We start from the raw sequence: 19,127 nt of genomic DNA on the forward strand, positions 1-19,127 counted from the left end.
TCCATGCATGATATTGAATTCTAAATGGTAAAATATAAAATACAATAAAACGCTGGTTTATGAATGATTAACAATAAAAAAAAGCTATATTTTCTACTAAGAAAATCCCAATGTCTAGTGTGTGTAGTTATGTTGTTCGTTGCTTCCTCTGTAGATTGTTTTGTAACCCCCTTGTTTACTGGTTACTAGTAGTTGTTATCAATAATGCACTTAAAGGCATGTGTTGTCCCTTCTTCATTCCCTTTTATTTTCCGGGAACGCCTCTCCCAGTTTCTGGTAGATTTGTCTGTGCTCCACTCTATTTTCTAATTTACTATTACAACATACCTCTCCTGCACAAGGAGCCCTGTTTTCATCGACAAATGAACAGTGATCTTTCTTTGTATTCACATTCCTGCTTCTTTGTTGAACAAGACTGGTTTTGATTGACTGGATCTATCCTTTTGTAATGGTCAGCGCTTGTGTGTTTCTGGCTCCGTACCGGACACACACACACATGCACCCACGTCATCCGCAGGCCTGCGGGGATTAATAAATTTGAAGAACCCGCTCGGGGGTTACTTCCGGCACTGACACCGAGTGTAGTGTGTGTCTGTTCACGTGCCCATGCCTGCACCCTGACTCAGGCCCACATACTTTGAGCCCTCGATTAGCCTGACACCACACATTTCCACTCCCATGCATCAAAGACATATCAAGTCACAGGTGTGCATTGCATGGAAGAGTGCTTACCTAGACGCATTGCTTTTTTACCCTCAGTTACAACAAAACGCCTGAGATCCTACTGCACATTTATACAAGTGGCGAGTGAGCAGATAAGGGGACTGACTTTTGGGGCAGAAAACGATTGGATTGCTGGAGTTCTTAGTAGACCTCTTTTCACAGACAGAAGAGGAGTATTATTTATCCTAAATGTTCCAAATACAGGGCAGGTGATGGTGCGAGTTGTCCACATGCCGCAGGTGCTGATCCTCTTTGATTCGTAGTGCAGGCTGATGAGCTGACCCTTCTGAATTGACAATATAAATGAGGGAAACTAAGAAAAACTGAGAAAAATGATTGGATCTTCACTGTTGAGGGAGCGTGTCAAAACTGCCCTTTGTAACTTTTCCACTCCCTCTATCGCTGTGCAGGAGAACATCGTGGAGACACCTAGCAATTTGGGTAGAGTAGCCTCCTTTCCTTGTTCAGGAGAGACCTGCATGCAGCAAGCTGACCCGGAGAAGCGACTCCACAAGTTCCTAAGAGAATACAGGAGTAACCCACACTGCACCATGCAGCAGAGTCCCTGGTCACTAATGCTACAAGGCACAAGGAGAGATCTTATCCCCACCTGTCCAGGGTGGACACCCTCCCAGCTGGAGACGCAAGAAGTACAAGACTGACGAGATCGACGGAACATACAAGACAGTACCCGACACCGAGCAGCGCCACAGACTCTCCGGCCGGGAGCAACTGTTATCCTCAGAGATCGCCGACCATGTGGGAAATTTAGGACAACCTATGAACCCGGCACATGGACAGTAGTTACCAGCAACGGAACCATGATAATGGCCAGGAAAGGAGGTGAAGAAGTTTCTAAAAATATCTCCTGGTTCAAAGAAGTTCCCACTGACATCGTGAGCAAGTCAGCTGGTGGCCAACCAGAAATTCCAGTGACCCCAGCCCAAGAGGCCGCAGACAGAGAACCGTCGGGTGGAGAAAACCCAGCGGAGCCGGACACCAACACCTTGTCGCTCCCTCACCTGTCTCCAGCCAAGACATCACCCGAGAACACACGCCACGGAGATCTTCTCCAGAGGTACAGTCTGCGACTCAATCCTCGCCCGAGCCAACGGCTCTGAGACTTTGCGTGCTGAGGTTACAGAGGCTGGTGCCATCAGACTGCATGCATGTATGCTGAACTGTACTCAATTAGTCTCAGTAATGTTTTAAGTTTTGTTGTTCAAAGGAAAAAAAAAGACTGAGTTGTAAAGGGATGTAGTGGTCAGCGCTCGTGTGTTTCTGGATCCGTGCCGGAAACACACACACATGCACCCACGTCATCCGCAGGCCTGCGGGGATTAATAAATGGGAAGAACCCGCTCGGGGGTTACTTCTGGCACTGACACCGAGCGTAGTGTGTGTCTGTTCACGTGCACATGCCTGCGCCCTGACTAAGGCCCACATACTTTGAGCCCTCGATTAGCCTGACACCACACATTTCCACTCCCATGCATCAAAGACATATCAAGTCACAGGTGTGCATTGCATGGAAGAGTGCATACCTAGCATTGCTTTTTTACCCTCAGTTACAACAAAACGCCTGAGATCCTACTGCACATTTATACAATTGGCGAGTGAGCAGATAAGGGGACTGACTTTTGGGGCAGAAAACGATTGGATTGCTGGAGTTCCTAGTAGACCTCTTTTCACAGACAGAAGAGGAGGATTATTTATCCTAAATGTTCCTAGTACAGGGCAGGTGATGGTGCGAGTTGTCCACATGCCGCAGGTGCTGATCCTCTTTGATTCGTAGTGCAGGCAGATGAGCTGACCCTTCTGAATTGACAATATAAATGAGGGAATCTAAGAAAAACTGAGAAAAATGATTGGATCTTCACTGTTGAGGGAGCGTGTCAAAACTGCCCTTTGTAACTTTTCCACTCCCTCTATCGCTGTGCAGGAGAACATCGTGGAGACACCTAGCAATTTGGGTAGAGTAGCCTCCTTTCCTTGTTCAGGAGAGACCTGCATGCAGCAAACTTAGGACACAACCTGCCAGAGGAAAAGGTGTTTTATCACTACCATAATATCACAGTTTAAAAAGTGGGTTACTGACTGCTGAGGTGGCGACTAAGGCACATACAGAAAATTTGCTTTCCTGTTTCCTTGCCATTAGAAACCGGTTTAGATCATTCTATAAAGTAGATTTATAGACATACCCATCACATCATTATTTTTCTGCTAATTTTTCCATGTGCTAAGAAATAGCTACAGTTTGAGAATTAACAGATGAACACAGATTTAATAATTATAAAGAAGATAAGGCAAAGCAAAATAAAAGGCGAAATAATCCACAAATCCTATGATTTTGCTTTTCTTTAAAATTAGTAGAAATTTGATGAACTACTATAACATGTCTTTATAAAAGTAAACGTGATTTCTTTCAAAGTAATGTCTTATTGTTTCCTTTTCCTCTAGTGGTCTTGCGTAGTGGCTTCGATCACTGAAATTCCTCCTCTCATCTTTCTTCCAAATTGTATCATCCAAAGAAGAGTGTTAAGGCCTCTGCGAACACAAACAGGGGGAACAATAATGGTAAGAACTATCTTCACCTTTTGGACACGTGTTCGGTACATGGTACATTTTACATAACACCACAGCCAAGACAAAGGTGTTTTACCACTCTGTGCTAGATTGACGAATGGCATGAACACAACTGCACATTTTCTTTCTAGCATGTTAAAAAAAAGATATTTCCCTCCTATCTCTGCTAAACGGTAAATAAAGAACTATAATTTCTAATTAATAAGGAAATGGTATATGGAGGAAACTCATCGATAATAATCCACCGAATACAAAACAAATTAGAAGTAACAAACTTTGGTAAATTCAACAGTTCTGCACTTATATCAGGTATATTGTTTTGCATTGTACTAAAAATTGACTTTTTATAAAGAAGTCATTCCTTAATTTCAAGGTTATGATTTGGTGTGGGTCTTGTACAGCAAGATTTTCCCAGTTCCAGTCTAATTGCATTTTCCTTTCCATAACATGTTTTTTAGTTATGTATTAAATTTTAGGAAAATACTCTAGAAAATTATAATAGGTAATATATTCCAACCAAAATTAATTGACCATATATGTATACATTCTGGTTACTATTAACAAATATAGATATATTTTCTTTATTTCAAAACAGTATTTACCAGAGATTCTTTCTGTCACGTCATAATCCATCTGGAAACAGTAATGCTCAGACACCAAGAGAGTTCAGATGAGTACAAATATAACGCAGAGTTTCAGTAATCTCATAAAATACCAGTCTCGGAGATCATTTTATGGAGGTGGGAGAAACAGTTTGTTGCTGGGGAGTATTGAAAGGTGATCCCAACAAGAGTGTAATGATTTTTACATTGAGGCTGAAAAGAAGTGTGCCCTGGTAAGTGAGAAAGAATCACCCACTCCTGTGCAGCAAGCAGTTGGATGTGAGACTGTGAAATGAAAAAATCAATCTTGGAGGGGGTATTCTGTTTAAAGGGGTGTTGGAGAATCCAACATTCTTTAACGTAGAAAATGTCTCTCAAGTTCACAAATTGGCAGATAATCTTCTAAATGGTGGATGAAGAAACCTGGGCAATACATTAGGATCTGAGCTGATTCGTCAAATTGTTAAAGAAACATGTTCTACATGAGGGATCATTCTGGCACACCCAAAGTCACTGAAATGTAAACGTACCCGGGGAGACTATTCATTATGATATGTGTTTGCTCTGACGGGGAAAAAAAAAAACTACCCCAAGATTTAAACTCCTACAGCTATAAGTGTGGAAAGATGAAGGCCGGATTCCCTGTTCATTACATGGGGCATTTTCATGGTGGATGAAGCCTTTAGAGGCCAGTTTTCGAAGGCAGAGGGTCCACTGCTGTCATCACTGTCACTTTCTCCAGTTCCCTTCTGTCATTAAAGCAAGCACGGCCGGTGTTGTGGGAGATAAAGAGAAAAATACAACCTGCATTGGTAATGCATAGGTTTTGCCTATGTGGTGAATAAAAAGCTCTTTTTATCAATCATCGTCCGGGACGAAGTAAAGAGCTCCCTGACAAGTAACACAGCACTGGAGAGGATGTGATGCAGCGGCCAGCGCTGCTGACTCGAGAGTTAGGGATCCAAGTTTGAGTCTCAGCGGCACCGCGTTTTGTGATTCTGGGCAAATCACTTAATCTCTCCGGGTGATAAGTTGCTATATAAATCTGCTGCAAGACGAAAAAGCAGGAAGACGCAAAACTTTATGAAAAAATAGTTCCACCAAAGTGGATGTTAACAGTATTTCGGTAATGGGAAACTGATAAAAGAAGCATTGGTAAATGAAGTAAAATTGGATACAGCCAATAGAAAAGGAGGAAAAATAAGTGACACGTACAGGAACCAATGAGAAGCAAGGAAAGAGAGGGGGAAATGTAAGCCCCTTTTAAGTTTATTTTAATAACAATAGATTTCACAAGCACAGCACAAGTGCAGGCGAAACCTAAAAAGGGAACAGAATGGGGAGAGAAAGGAGGAGAGAGAATAAAGAGAGGAGGAGGAGAGAGATAAAGGAGAGAACAGGAGCCCGAAAGATGAGAGAGGAGGATAGGAAAGGGTTATTTGAATATTTTTGCCAGGGCTTCTTTTGGCTCCCTATCCGACCCTGGAAAGATTAGATAGGAGTGCCTCGTAGGGAACCCTTGTGAACCCCTCTGATGAGTCCAGAAGCAAAAGCAAAAAGCTATTCAACTTCATACGCCCACCAGCTACATGATGACACTTCCACATTTATTCATTATTGTAAGCACATGTATTATTATATAATATGTTTGTTGATTCTTTCTGATTACCCTTAGTTGTACTTTTTCATTCCCCTGCTTGATTAAACTTGTGGCAACGTATCAATTATCTTTTGCTTCCTCTCAGTTTGATTAAATGCTTGTGATTTGTTCCTGATTTTCTGGCCTAGCACTGGCAATGTCCCAGACATTGATTGCCCTTGACGCCTTGTGCATTTGAAGCTTTTAATTAGTTTTCTGATTTATTTTTCCAATAATATTTTTACATATTTGGCCTATTTCTTCTGCTCTGTTAATGACATCTTTCTGGTGCAGATTTCATATCTTGAATTCTCTCTTTTAGTTGAGCTGGAAGTGTCCACACGGAACTTGGAATTCTAATGAATAATAAAATATCATCTACCTAAATTGATAATGATGCTCCTGAGACCAAAACGTGAGACGCCAAGCTTTGTGCTGCTGACAGAGCATGCACAGCAGCTGTTATGTGGTGATCCCAAATAAAACTGGGTAGAGGGGGCATCCCTTCCCAGTCGCTCTGTCCACCATCAGCAGAAAGGATATAGCTACTTTGAGTTTGATGAAAGCAACTATGCTATGATATAAGAGTTTGAACCAACTAACAAATCCACACTCCCATGGCCATTCTGCTTAGATTGGCAAAGAGTGGCTCCTCTCCAACAAGTCGAATGCCTTGGTGGTATGCAGGAAGACCGCCACTGACAGCTGCTCCAGGGGAAATTTGTTAAAGACGACGATGGCTATGCGCTGGTTATGGGATGTTGAGTGCCCAAGTATGAAGCCCGACTGATTGTGGAGTACCAGGTCAGCAACAATAGCAGTATTGTATATTATTTTCAGTATTAACAAGCAATAGCAGAATGAAAGACTCATTTTGTGTTTAATGCTTGCCCTGTTTAATCATTACCAGCAGGGTTCCTTCAATGAAGGCAGAAGGACACACTGTGATACAGCCTACTCATGCATTATAAGTTAGAAGTATTTCTGTATATTGTTTATAAAATAAAATTTAGAGGCAGTAGCAGCCAGGGACCGAAACACCCTGCATGCCCTATAACGTATTCCTAATTTCAGTGAAGGAGTTTATCTGATCTAGATATAGCAGATAGGCAACACCAAAACAAGCAAAGGCTATGTGATCAAAGTAGCATTGGAGAGATTCCCAAGTGGCTGTAATCTGTGACATATATACAGACACACCCACAGTCACCGGGTGTTTCTGCAGTGAGAAAAAGTCCTGTTCACCAAAAATCAACAGGAACATGTTGGACCAGAGCAACTCTGGTCAGAAGGCAGTGGTCTCGGGGCATTGCTGGTTGACGCCATGGACCATCCAGTAGATACGATTGCAACCTATCATTCAGCGGAGGCAGTTGCTCCATGCATGGACACAAGCAGGTCAGTTAATTTCTCCTCTAGGAAGGACAGTCATGAATAGTTAGGCAAGCCCCAATTCAGCAGAGCAGGGTCCCTGACTTGGCACAAACGCAATACATGTGAGCTCCAGCACAGTTAATCCATTGCTACAGCTCCATATGGTCTCTCAATGCACCTGAGGTAGATGAGCCTCTTACAGTCCCTGCTGAGACCCAGCCATCTCTGTAGAATAGCCCATGTCACAGCTGCAAGCAATTCAAGCAGTCTGATATTTGGAGCCTGCTCTCAAGCTGCTGTGGCCCCCCACCGACCCACCCACTACAACAATGTCCATGAGGGCAGACGCTACTCATTCACCTAGGCGACCCTATCCCCTGCTGGTAGAATGGTGGGAGGCGAGGCACAAGCCGTCAGGCCAGTGGCGTAGCTAGACCTTTGGCCACCCGTGGTGGCCCCTGCATTTGCCACCCCGCGAAATGGGGGGGATGGCAAGCAATTCCCACCCATCTACTGCCCCGCGACGGACACAGGTACAAACGGGGGAGGGGGGCGCTGCCCCCAAAACTTGTGTTGCAGGGGGCTGACGGACCCCCCCCTTGCTAAGCCACAGCGTCAGGCTGGTAATAAGAGTGATCCCAACGAAGCTCCAGGTACAGGGGACAGGCCCCGATCACTAATGCACACACAGGTGCATGCTGGATTGGCTCCCACAAGAGATCACAGTTCTCTTCCCCAGCTCCGGCCAGTCTTCCAAACGCAGCCTCCCTCTGACCAGCTACGGCCCCCTTCCTGAGCCAGGTCCGGCCCCCTACCAGTCCCTACAGGTGCTTCAGGGGTACAGGATGGTAATAAGGTAGAGTGACCAGATCATGAGAACCAAAAAACTGGGACATTTTGGAAAAATAGAAGGACAAACATTTTTCATCCATGGAATGGTGCAGAATGACGGCTCTCATCAATAAAGGATAACAAAAGATGCATTAAGAAAATAAATAAAATGTAATTTCTAAGACCAGCATCATACCTATTAATTAAATTGCTTACTTATAACAGCTGCTAACTAGCACAGCCTTAGAACACCCAAAAAACGGCCTCTCACTGCTTTCAGTTGACCCCCCTCTAAAAACCGGGACATGAGACAAAATTGCGAAATCTGTCCGGACAGCTGGTGAAAACCCATGACTTTTCGGGCATATTCGGGACGTCCGGTCACCCTATAATAAGGTCATTATCTGGTCCCAGGAGGACTCGCACGGGCAGCTCCACTTCTCCAGACAGTTACCACCTCAAACTCCACATGATGGTTCCTGCTCTGGATGCAAAGGATTCATTTATTTATTTATTAGAAAGTTTTATAAAGCGTGAACATGACCCTTGCGGGTATCAGAGCGCTGTACTCATGGCGCAAGCATGAATGAACTCCATACAATAGAGGTCAGAACAGTAAAACCACAAGGAGTACACAATCAAGATCAGGGACCTGGTAGTGGACCACCATCGATCCAATTCTCCTCGGGTGTAAAATATTTCTTGTAACATTCAGCAAAACAAGCAAGAGTGCCCTTGACACAACATAGTAAAACACTGTAGGGTGAGGACCCTCGGGTCAGATAACAATTATCCATCCAACATGAAATAAATGGAGAACGCTAAGTTGGGAAAAATGTCAGGACTGTAAACAAGGTTAGATGTAAAAGAGAAAAGATAAAACAGTTAATGATCATTCAGAAAAATCAATTTGGCCTTTTTGTTGAAATAGGCAGTGAATTCATGCAGATGCCCCTTTTGCCAGACCATTCGCCATGCCGTTGGGAGGCTTGCAGATAAGGGTGATCGGCTCTTGATCACCTGACAGTCCACGCCAAAGTTAAAAGCAAACATAATATACCTTCTCTAATGAAACTGCAACTTACCACAACATATGTTTATTTAAAATGGCAGCACCAATTTGTATACACTTATGACTTCAGGCCGTTCAAATTCTTACATTCAGAATTTTCTTCACAACAAAAGGCATTTCGGCACTGTCATCTCTCACTCTACACTCTAGTGGTGCTCATTATGTGTCCACTTTCCCCTACAAACAGATGAACCACCGCGGAGGATTTGCAATTTCAAGATGGCAGATCAAAAATTAAATTGAAGCTTTCCACCAGCACATCTCAGCTCTTATCAACATCAAACTTTTGGATTGACAGAATTTTAAAGTTTTAAACTCACAAATTCAACTCTCATAATATCTCTAAAATGGAACCTTCTAAGTCTGCTGGCTTATAATGCATACCTATTAAAAACTAACGAATCAACGTAGATCAGACCAGAAAATGGCCCTATTCTGAATACATTTAGTCTTTCATACCAAGCTTATTGTCATTCCAGTCAGCTCTTTTTGTTGTAGTGGAGAGCAAAAATTCCTATGGAAACTGTGTGGAAAACACATTTTTAGGCCTCCGTTTTCATCTGTTCTCTTGAATCTGCATCTAACTACGCAAGGGCCACATTCAATTCAACTTTCTGTAATGGCAGTTACTTCGGTTCATCATTTCTTATCAAGTTATCGACATCAGAAGAATGAAGGGTGGAGTCATTTAGGACACAACTGGAGTCACATTCAATTCAAATAAACTTTATTTGGGCAAAATGTCACCCATAAAAGTAACATAAATATATGCATCAGTTAAAATAAAACATTTAAAAATATCATACAACATGCAAAAGAAGAATAGTAGCATAACTCAACACAATTATAGGAATGTATGATGATACCACACATACCATCACAACGCTGTATTTTACATTGCGGTTTTGACAACGCAAGTCGTTACATCGACTTGCGTTGGAGGGCGCTGGGCGTAGGAATAGTGTGAATTACTATTCCAACTCCAGTCTACGTACAGTAGGGAAGGTGTTGGAATAGTAATTCTAGAGTTCCCTCCAGTGCAATTGCATTGTTAAAACCAAAATGTAACCATTACGTGTTGTAATGGTTGCGTGGTAAAGGATGTTTCCCCAGTTATAGGAGCACAGTACTTCAAGCCCTTATTCCATATTTTAAGAAGCATGGCAGCAAACCTCCTTGTCAGTTAGTTGCAGAAGAAGCCTAAATGCATCTTTGACATGCATAATATTACAATAATTCTTTTTTAAAAAGTGGCAATAAAAACATGCTGGAATTTATTTCATAAAATGTACATAAAAACATAAAATGCATCATTGTTTGACCTGTTTTCCCATCACAAGCACAAGGCAGCTAGATTTATTTTAAAACCAATGGGGAAACACAACAGGTATTTGACAGTGTCAGCTTCTAAGCGGAACAGGAGTGAAGGTTCCCAGCGTCCCAGCCGCAGCCAAAGATAGGTTGTGGGGAAATTCAGAGCCTTTAGAGATTAATATGTCACTACCTGTGTCTTCCCTTCCATTTTTCTAAGACTACAGACCTCCTCATGATCACAAAGTGCAAGTGCTACATCTTTTTTATTAAGACTTATACATGTATCTGGCTCAGCGAAAGCCCGCTGCAGGGCCGATTTCCATTTTAACATATGACAACCGAGGGATTCGAAGACCATTGTCACAAAGGAGGCAGTTCATTATAATATCTGTAGATAGGACTGCCTTCTCATTTTTCCAGATTGACCACCAGAGTAATATTGATCGGGCTCTTGTATAATCCTCAAGACAGCGCTAGCCTAGCTCTTTGTGGCAACCAAAATGAGTAGGTGAAATCGGGGCTGCTAAAGTCCGTGTGCAATACCTATTTTCTTCCTGTTGAAGTATCTCTCAATTCGTAATACCCCAAACCTCAGCCCCATAGGTCGCTGTGGGGACACACTAGAACTTATATATCTGCGTATGGGGCATCAATTGGGAGACTAAGAAGAGAACCAAGTGCCTTGGGTAGGTGTACTCTGCGTTGTGTAATGCTAGGGGTACACACCTCAGAAGATGAAAAGGTGACTCCTAAATACAGGAAGGTTCTTACATTGGTCAACTGATTAGGGCCGACCGAAAGGGTTGAGAGCTGGCTAAGCCTGGGCCTACAAGCCACAAAATGAGGTTTAGAAAATGTAATATGCAAATCCTGTAAGTCCATAAACGCCTTCGGGGTGCGTGCCATAAGCACTGTGTCATCCGCACATAAACATTTAGGTATAAGTCTTCCTCTGATCTTTGGAACATAATTGGTAATTTCCATTAAAAAAGGATGAAGATCATTAATATATAAAATAAATAAAAATGGGTCCAGCACACCGCATTGTCTCACATCTCTACAAAATTCAGTTTCTTTGAATACTTCACCCTTATCACTGAATCTGAACCCTGGTCTCATGTCAGTGTGCAAATACGCAAGAAAGTCCCCAAGTAAACTATCCAGCCCCCAAGATAATAACATTCTGTTATATTCTCCATATATTCTCTCAATAGTTCTCTAGTCTGTTGATGTTTAACATTGTGGTTAGTTAATGTTTACTGCATTCCAGGCTCTGTCATGTAGAATGTTAGTGGTTGCCTGGATGCACTGTCATGACATTCTTGGTTTTGAATGGGCGGAGAAAGCAGTTGGGATTTAGCTGTCGTGCCATCTACTTTGCTGTCTCTGTGATGTAGCTGTTCAAGATTAAACTCAACCTAACTATATCTCGTCCTTTTGAGTTTATTACTACACATTCCCCACAATGTGGAACAATTGTTGCAATCAAAAGCAGCGGACAGATCCATAAAAGCCAGGTAAAGGGGCATCTGTTTGGCAACAATATGTTTACTGAGCACCAGATTCAAATTTAAACATTGCTCAATTGTCCATATCCTGTCTCGAAACCCATACTGTGATGAATGGAATATGGATTCTGATTTGACCCAGTCCTTGACTCTATTGTAAACTATGCAGCCTAATATTTTCATTGTAGTATCAATCAGTGAAATGAATCTGTAACAGCTGGGATCTAAGCAGTAACTCTCTTTAAATATAGGGACAATAATCAATGGGCGCCTAGAGGCAGGCAGTGCAGAGTAAGCAAGGCTATTAAATACATTGGTCAGGAGAGGGGGCCCAGAAGGCTATATTATATTTTAAAATCAATGGGTACCCTGTCGGGCCCTGATGCCCTTCCCCCTTTACTGTGGTTAATAGCCAATTCCACTTTGTTTCCGATGATGTTCCTCTGTGGGACTCGCGACCCCAGGGCCTATCTCGCCAGACCTAATTGCCCACAGCTGCTGTCAAGGGGGAAGCGCTCCGACATTGTGCTTCATATCGATACCTCTCCCTCCCGCAGCCTGGGAATTTGTTGCCATTAGTGTTGCTGTGCCCTGGTGGGACTCACGGTGCCAGGGCCCATCTTGCCGGACTTAATTGGCTGCAGCTGCTGTCAGGGGAGTGACCCACCGACATCGCACTTCATAGTGCTGCCTCTTTCCCCGTATCGTAGGACTTTGTTGCTGTTGGTTTTGATCTGTCTTGGTGGGACTCGCGCTCCGAGGGCCCATCTCGCCGGACCTAACTGTTAGCAGCTGTTGTCAGGGGGGGAAGCGCTCTGGCGCTCCGGCAAGGGCCACATGCAAACCAAAAAAGGTTTTGTCAATGGAAAGTGAACTTTAACCATTAGTATATTGTTGCTATCTGTAATATTGAAATGTAGTAATTAGTAAGATATTAGATTGATGTTTGGACATATGTTTTTTGCTTTGGGGCATACTTTGTTCTGTGGAGAAAATGATAACTAAATCCACAAAGTAGACAACTCATTCTTTAGTTATCTAAAGTGCTCCCAAGCTATTATATTCCTGCTCACACTCCAAATTCCTTAATGCTGTCATGATGAGAATCTCAAACTGATACTTATATCTCCAGAATCCCGCCTTAGCTCCAGTCTAACAGCAAAGGGCAATAAATGCACAGGCTTTGAAAAAGATTCTAGTCTCACCCGAAAACCCTTTAGTCTTGCCCCATAGAGAATATTAGTCAAAGATTGTGCATGGCCAAGTCACTCTCTCTATTTCTCTGACTGCCAAAGCTTAGACTTCCTTAATGTAGATCACAGTTAAAGCTGATAACTCTTCTTGTGTCTTTAGTCTGTCCAGCCAAAGGGTTTGGTGAAACTGATGAATCTTTAATCACTCAGAATCTAAATGTGCCCCACAATGTAAAGCAGATATTGTTCTATGGTTTAGAATGTTCCTACTGATGTTTAGGTGCTGGTGAAGGGTTTCCAACCTTAGTAGCTGTCATGCAATGCCAGGAGGGACACATTTAAGTAGGCATTGTTATACCCAAGATTATTCTTACAACTAGTTCTCAGGTTTTAGTTGTGGGTTTCTCTGTTCATAGAAGGCGGTGTTTCTTTAAGTGGCCTGCGGGCTTTAAAGAAACAAAAGTATTGTTTTTGCATTCAAAGTATTTGTCCATTTGTGTATTTGAAATTTATTTTTTCTTTTGATTAGGCTGGAAAGCTTGCCATGGAAAGAGGATGGGCTATTAATGTGGGTAAGTACTTAGGCATTCAATTTAACCATGGATGTTCTTTCAATGTTCGTGAAGTCTGATGCTCTAATTTCACTGTTACTGTTCTATAAATGCATATTCATTGTATGATAGGATATGTCCAGAATGAATTGTTTAAGTATCTGTAACCTCAGGAGGGTAATTGTTCATTCTGTTATATGTGTTTTGAGTAGCAGTGAAGCTTAATACAAATGCTTTCTGTAATTTTCTCTCATGATTAGTATAAGTTCGAAAGCAGAACTGAGTTATGATTGTCAAAGATCAATGTTAAATATTAATACCCACATTACATATATTAAAAATGGAAACTGCCTGATGCTGTCATTTTAATCCACAACACCACTCAGGGTTGCAAATTAATATGTGAATAATTTTAATAGTTAAAGAGAAGAAGAAAACAGAAAAGACAATGTTTTACCAATCACTCCATATACCATCTTCTGAAATCATTACTTGCATAGAAATGTCACAGTAAGATGAGGCAATATATCACAATTCATACTGGATCAAGACTGAAACATAGAGCTAAAATGAAAAACAGAAACAAGAGTTATAGACTGCAAAGGTTGAGATTGGGCAAATTACAGAACGGATAATAGTATTTAGTTTTAAAAGGACATGTATTTCTAGAACATCCAAAGTAAATCAATTATACTTGCTTATTTGTACAAAATGGAATGGTATGAAAATAAATCTTTCCCAGGGACCAGTGAAATCGGGGACATATCTCTGCGTCCTTGGCATTTCACTAACTATTGTCAATAAACATGTCCCTGTTTGTAAAAAAATCTTTTCATGCTAGTGGTACCAACATTAATTTTATAATTCTTATTAAGAAATAATGGTTGATGTGTGATCTTACAAGAATCTCTTGATGGCAATATAGGAGCATATTTCCTATAGTTTGCCCATATTATTCATATGTCTTACCCAGTGGGTAGTTATAGTTAGGGTTGCTCTTTACATAAGCCAGACTTTTTTAGTTTGCTAATAACTTTGGGGCTGTTTCACAAATCTTCACAAAACTTTCATACAGAAAAGGAAATTCACTTTAGCTCCTTCTTGGAAGGTTTCGGGGTGATCCATCTGGTGGGGGCCGAGAAAAAAGGGGGGATCCCAAAAAGCTTATTTCCCCATACATTTTTCCATAGACTTCTTTAGGCGACGCTTCTGCAAAAACTGCTGAATGGAATAATTACTTTAAATTTGTCAGGAAGCTAGATCTTGGTCTGAAGGTTGCGCTTTTCGTGATTTGGTGTAAATACGTTCAGTAGTTTGTGAAAAAAAAGGTTTATCACTATTTGTATATCTGGACAGTTGGATTTGTGAGAGGCTCGTGGAAGCGCATATTTAAAAATAGTGCATTCTGATTGTTCCAGGGAGATTTATTTCCCCTTGGGCCAATACGCTCACATGGGAGTCGGGCTCCTGCAGGAGTGAGCGCTTTGATTGGCTGCCAGTAACATGATAAAAATGTTGCTGGCACCTATTACAGGACTCAGGGCTTAGTCCTCTGCCCTGAAGTAAAGAAAAAAAATAATATAAGGGGGAAGGGTAGGGATACCCTGCCCCCCTAGGCCCGTGGGGGGGGTAACCAGAGGGACCTTCCTGATGCCGAATTAAAAAATAGATTGACTTGTTTTGCAGCGGTCTTGCTGTACTACTGCAGGATCACAGCTGCCATTTTATTATAAATATATATTGGCAGGGGAGCCAATGTATATTGGTAGGGTCCCTCTCCACAAGCCATTTAGGCCCCAGGGACCTCATTCCCTGAGGCCCATTCTGTTTCTTAAGGGAAAAGGGGCACATGGCCACCCTCCCCGAGCCGTTTTCAGTCCCAGGGACTCTATTGCCTGGAGCCCAATTAAATTACTTTGGGAAGGGGGTGCGCGGCTCCCCTCCCCAAGCCGTACTCGGCCCTAGGAACCCCATCCCCTGGCGCCCAATCTATTTAAAAATGGAAGTGGTCACCACGGCTCCTCTCCATGAGCCTTAAATAAAAAAAGGTCCCGGGGCCTGAGAAGGCACGATGGGCACACTGTTAACATCATCCAATGAGTCTGTTAGTTTATGTTATAGTTTACATAGTGGCGGGTAACTACCATATTAGTTCTCTACATTATTTTGCACAGCCTGTGTCCAGGTAGTGGGTGTAAGTGTTTATAAAACACATGTGCTCCTAATGCATTATAGGTGTGTAGAAGTTCTGAACAAAATACAAATCTTTGTGTTGAAGAGTAACTCTGTATGCAGAAGACAGTTGACAACTTATATCCAGTGTGTTCCACAAATGTTTTGGTTCTGCAGTAAACGTTTCCAACAGAGAAAAGATTTTACTTCGTAGAGTATTGTAAGCAGACTAGACAATTTTCAGGCCTCTAATTCTATACTAGTTTATAGAGTAAAGTGTACAAAAGAATCTTGGATGATGTCACAAGTGATGTCATCAATGATGTCATTTGAGATACCATCACTGATGTCATAAATGATGCCATACAACGTTTCATGTGTGATGTAACGTAAGGTAAAAAGCAATGCATGGAGAGGGCACAAGTTATATTCAGCTCTGCTAACTATAACTGATGAATTTATGTTGTTTTTTTTTTTAGTTCAAAATGTTAATGTTGTTACTGACATATTCACCTAAAACGTTACTTTAACCTTTGTTCTTTCACAGTGAATTACCCAGTTAGCTCAGCTGTTACATAGGAAATTCTTTTTTTGTGTTGCTAATAACTAGGGCGCCGTCTGACCAATCTCCATGAAACTTTGCAAAAAGGTTCTACCTTTTTCAATAGTTTGGGCATGGAATGTTTCAGGGTGATCCATGAAGCATAAGCCAAGAAACAATGGGGGGTTTCAAACTGCAAAATCCCCATGCATTTTCCCATAGACTTTTTTTAAATGAGGGTGCCGCAAAAATTACTGAATGGAATTACCCCACATATGGCAGGAAGCTAGACCCTGCTTTGCAGATTGTGCTTTTTGAGATTTGGAGTAAAACCGTTATTGAGAAATGAAGGTATATCTGGACCGCCTAGGTCCGTGAGAGTTCAGAGCAACTCTTGCAGGAGCGCCCCCTCCTCTTTCATTCCGATAAACTGCCTTGGGTAGTGCGGTCCCGGTGGCCTAACAAGGCTCGGGGAGGGGGGCCGACACAGCCCCCTCCCCAATAATTTTAAAGAGGGCCCCTGGGGGATGGGGTCCCCAGGGCCTAACAAGGCTTGGGGGGGTGATGCACAGCCCCCCTCCCCCTTATTTTAAGTAGTGGCTCTGTGGGATGGGGTCCCCAGGACCTAATAAGGTTTAGGGAGGAGGGCCATGTGTCCCCCATCCCCAAACATTAAAAAAAGCCCAAGCGGATGGTGTTCCCATTGCCTCAGATGGCTCAAAGAGGGGCGCTATGCGGGCTTCCTTCAATTTAAAAACACGGCCCTAGCGGATGGGGACCCCAAGAGCTAAAAAGCTCGGGAGAGTGGCAATGCACCCTCCCCCTTAATTTAAGTGGTGGCCCTGGGAGATGGAGTTCACAGAGCCTAATTAGATGCGACCTTCCCTTCTCTTTAATTACAAAAACAGAACAGCCGTGGGGAATAGGGTTCCCAGGGCCTAATAAGGCACTGAGAAGGGGGCTCCTTCATTAACAAAAGCTCTGGGGATGGGGTTCCCAAGGCCTAATAAGGCTCAGGGAGGGGGCATGTGGACCCCTTCCCTTAGAAAAATATAAAGATTTGTGGCCAACTCCCTTCATGTCATGAATAATATATGTGGTCATTAGGAGTACATGGCAGTGGTGCAAGTTCTAGTTAGCTCTGCTAATAGAACTAGTCAATTATTGTGTTGTTTTAGTTCAAAAGGTTAACGTTGTCACTGACCTATTCTCCTGACTATAATGTTACACAAAAACAGATCTTCTAATCAAACCTAACTATAATGTTCGTTTAACCTTTCTTGTCTTCAGTGAATTTCGATTTTTTTACTTTATGTTAAGCAATGTTTTTTTACCATACACAAATCCAACTCCCCATGGGTTGGGGGGGGGGGTTTAGCCACAGGATCATATGTGTTTCCTTATTTGACCCCATCCCCCAGGTCCCTTTTTTAAGGGAAGGGGAGCCAAGTGGCCACCCTCACTAGGTCTTATTAGGCCCTGGAGCCCCATCGCCCAGGGCCTTTTTTTTATGAAAAGGAATGGGGCTGCGTGGCCCAGCAGTTGACAAGTAGAGAGGAGGAGTTGGAAGTGAAATTCATTGTCCTTTGGCAAATAGGTGAATCTAACGTTCATGTGATTTGGGAGCACATCGTGACCTGCTCCAGTTTGGTTCTATGGCTTTTATTGCAGTCCAAGTAGCAGCTGAAAAGCTTTGGACATTAATGTATTAATTGTCTAACATTTTTATAATCACCATTACTGAAAGTTTATTATGTCTCATCAGCCATATGGTACATACAAATAGGTTCTACATATGCCTGATTTTCTTGCCTGATTCAAATTCCCTCTTATCAGTTTCCAATTTCCCTCCTTCCTGTATCGAATGGGGATGTTGATAATGCCAGGGGGAGAACACACCAGCACACCATTTAAAGTAAGGTACTCAAGCCTACGTTTCAGCAGGAACAGATTAGCCTTTCCTTTTCACTTCTTCTCTTGTATAGTGTCCTTGTTGAAGGTGACACACAGTGACATCAGCAGGATGGCAACATCATAGCAGGCAAGCAGAACTGGTAAAAGATGGTCTGTGAGTGGAATTGGGTACTATGCACAATGACGGAGACTGCTCTAAATACAGTGGTTTGGCATACAAACATGTTTAGCCTTCGTACATTTTATTTAACAAAAATTCCTTTGGCCATAGATATTCGTACATTGTTACTACATGCAGTATTGCATTTCTTAAAAGTAAATGAAAGTTATATTAATTTCTACCTTTAAAAACATGTGTAATGGTTAAATATGTTTCATGTTTCAGGGGGTGGATTTCATCACTGTTCAGGTGACAGAGGTGGAGGATTCTGTGCATATGCTGATATCACATTGGCCATCAAAGTAAGAATATGTTTTAAGTAGATCAATGCAAACCATGTTTTGGAACTTATTAGTTGAAATAGCTGGCAAATTCTCCTAATGCAACATTACTAATTGTATAAGCTGATGTTATACATGAAATATTTGTGTCACTTAGAAGGGAAACTGTAGACAAAACATGTTTACATCCTTATGTCGCCTGCTTGAACTCTAGCTCTCTCCCGTCAATGAACCATCTGTGCACCTGTGAGTGTAATCACAGCCTTGGCCATAACACTCAGGGTACTTTATACATTGCAGTTGTCACCTCAGTAACTCCACTTTGCTACCCATCTTGTTCTCTCTCTGGTTCTTGTTTCTTGTTTGTTGCAAACTTTGCTTGGTTATTGGAGAATATAAGGAGTGAGAATTGTCCTTTTGGCTTTGATATCATGCATCGAAGTGGCACGGTGACAAATGGTGGCATTCTTCTGCATTTTTGTTGCTCCTTGCTTTAAGAAGAGTGTGGGAAAACAAGGTCGCAGGATCCTCATTCTGAGGGTTCTCTTCCAATTCAAACACAAAAAAGGTGATGGGAGGATACTTGTAACAAGCCTAAGCACTGGCAATCGCTTGAGGTCACATGCCAACCCATGGTTATTTTGCCCTCCATGCCACCTCAGATTA

General features: G+C 42.3%; 1 protein-coding gene across 1 annotated transcript in view; it reads left to right on the plus strand.

The window, feature by feature from the left end:
- The window catches only part of HDAC11 (histone deacetylase 11), a 258,327-nt gene that overhangs the window by 96,675 nt on the left and 142,525 nt on the right, over positions 1–19,127 (plus strand). The window contains exons 4-6 of the mRNA XM_078661452.1: positions 3,184–3,300; positions 13,372–13,414; positions 18,406–18,482. Coding sequence (XP_078517578.1) covers positions 3,184–3,300; positions 13,372–13,414; positions 18,406–18,482 — 237 coding nt within the window. The remainder of the gene's footprint in view (positions 1–3,183; positions 3,301–13,371; positions 13,415–18,405; positions 18,483–19,127) is intronic.

This window comes from Lissotriton helveticus, chromosome 9, assembly GCF_964261635.1.
Source record: "Lissotriton helveticus chromosome 9, aLisHel1.1, whole genome shotgun sequence".
NCBI lineage: Eukaryota > Metazoa > Chordata > Amphibia > Caudata > Salamandridae > Lissotriton > Lissotriton helveticus.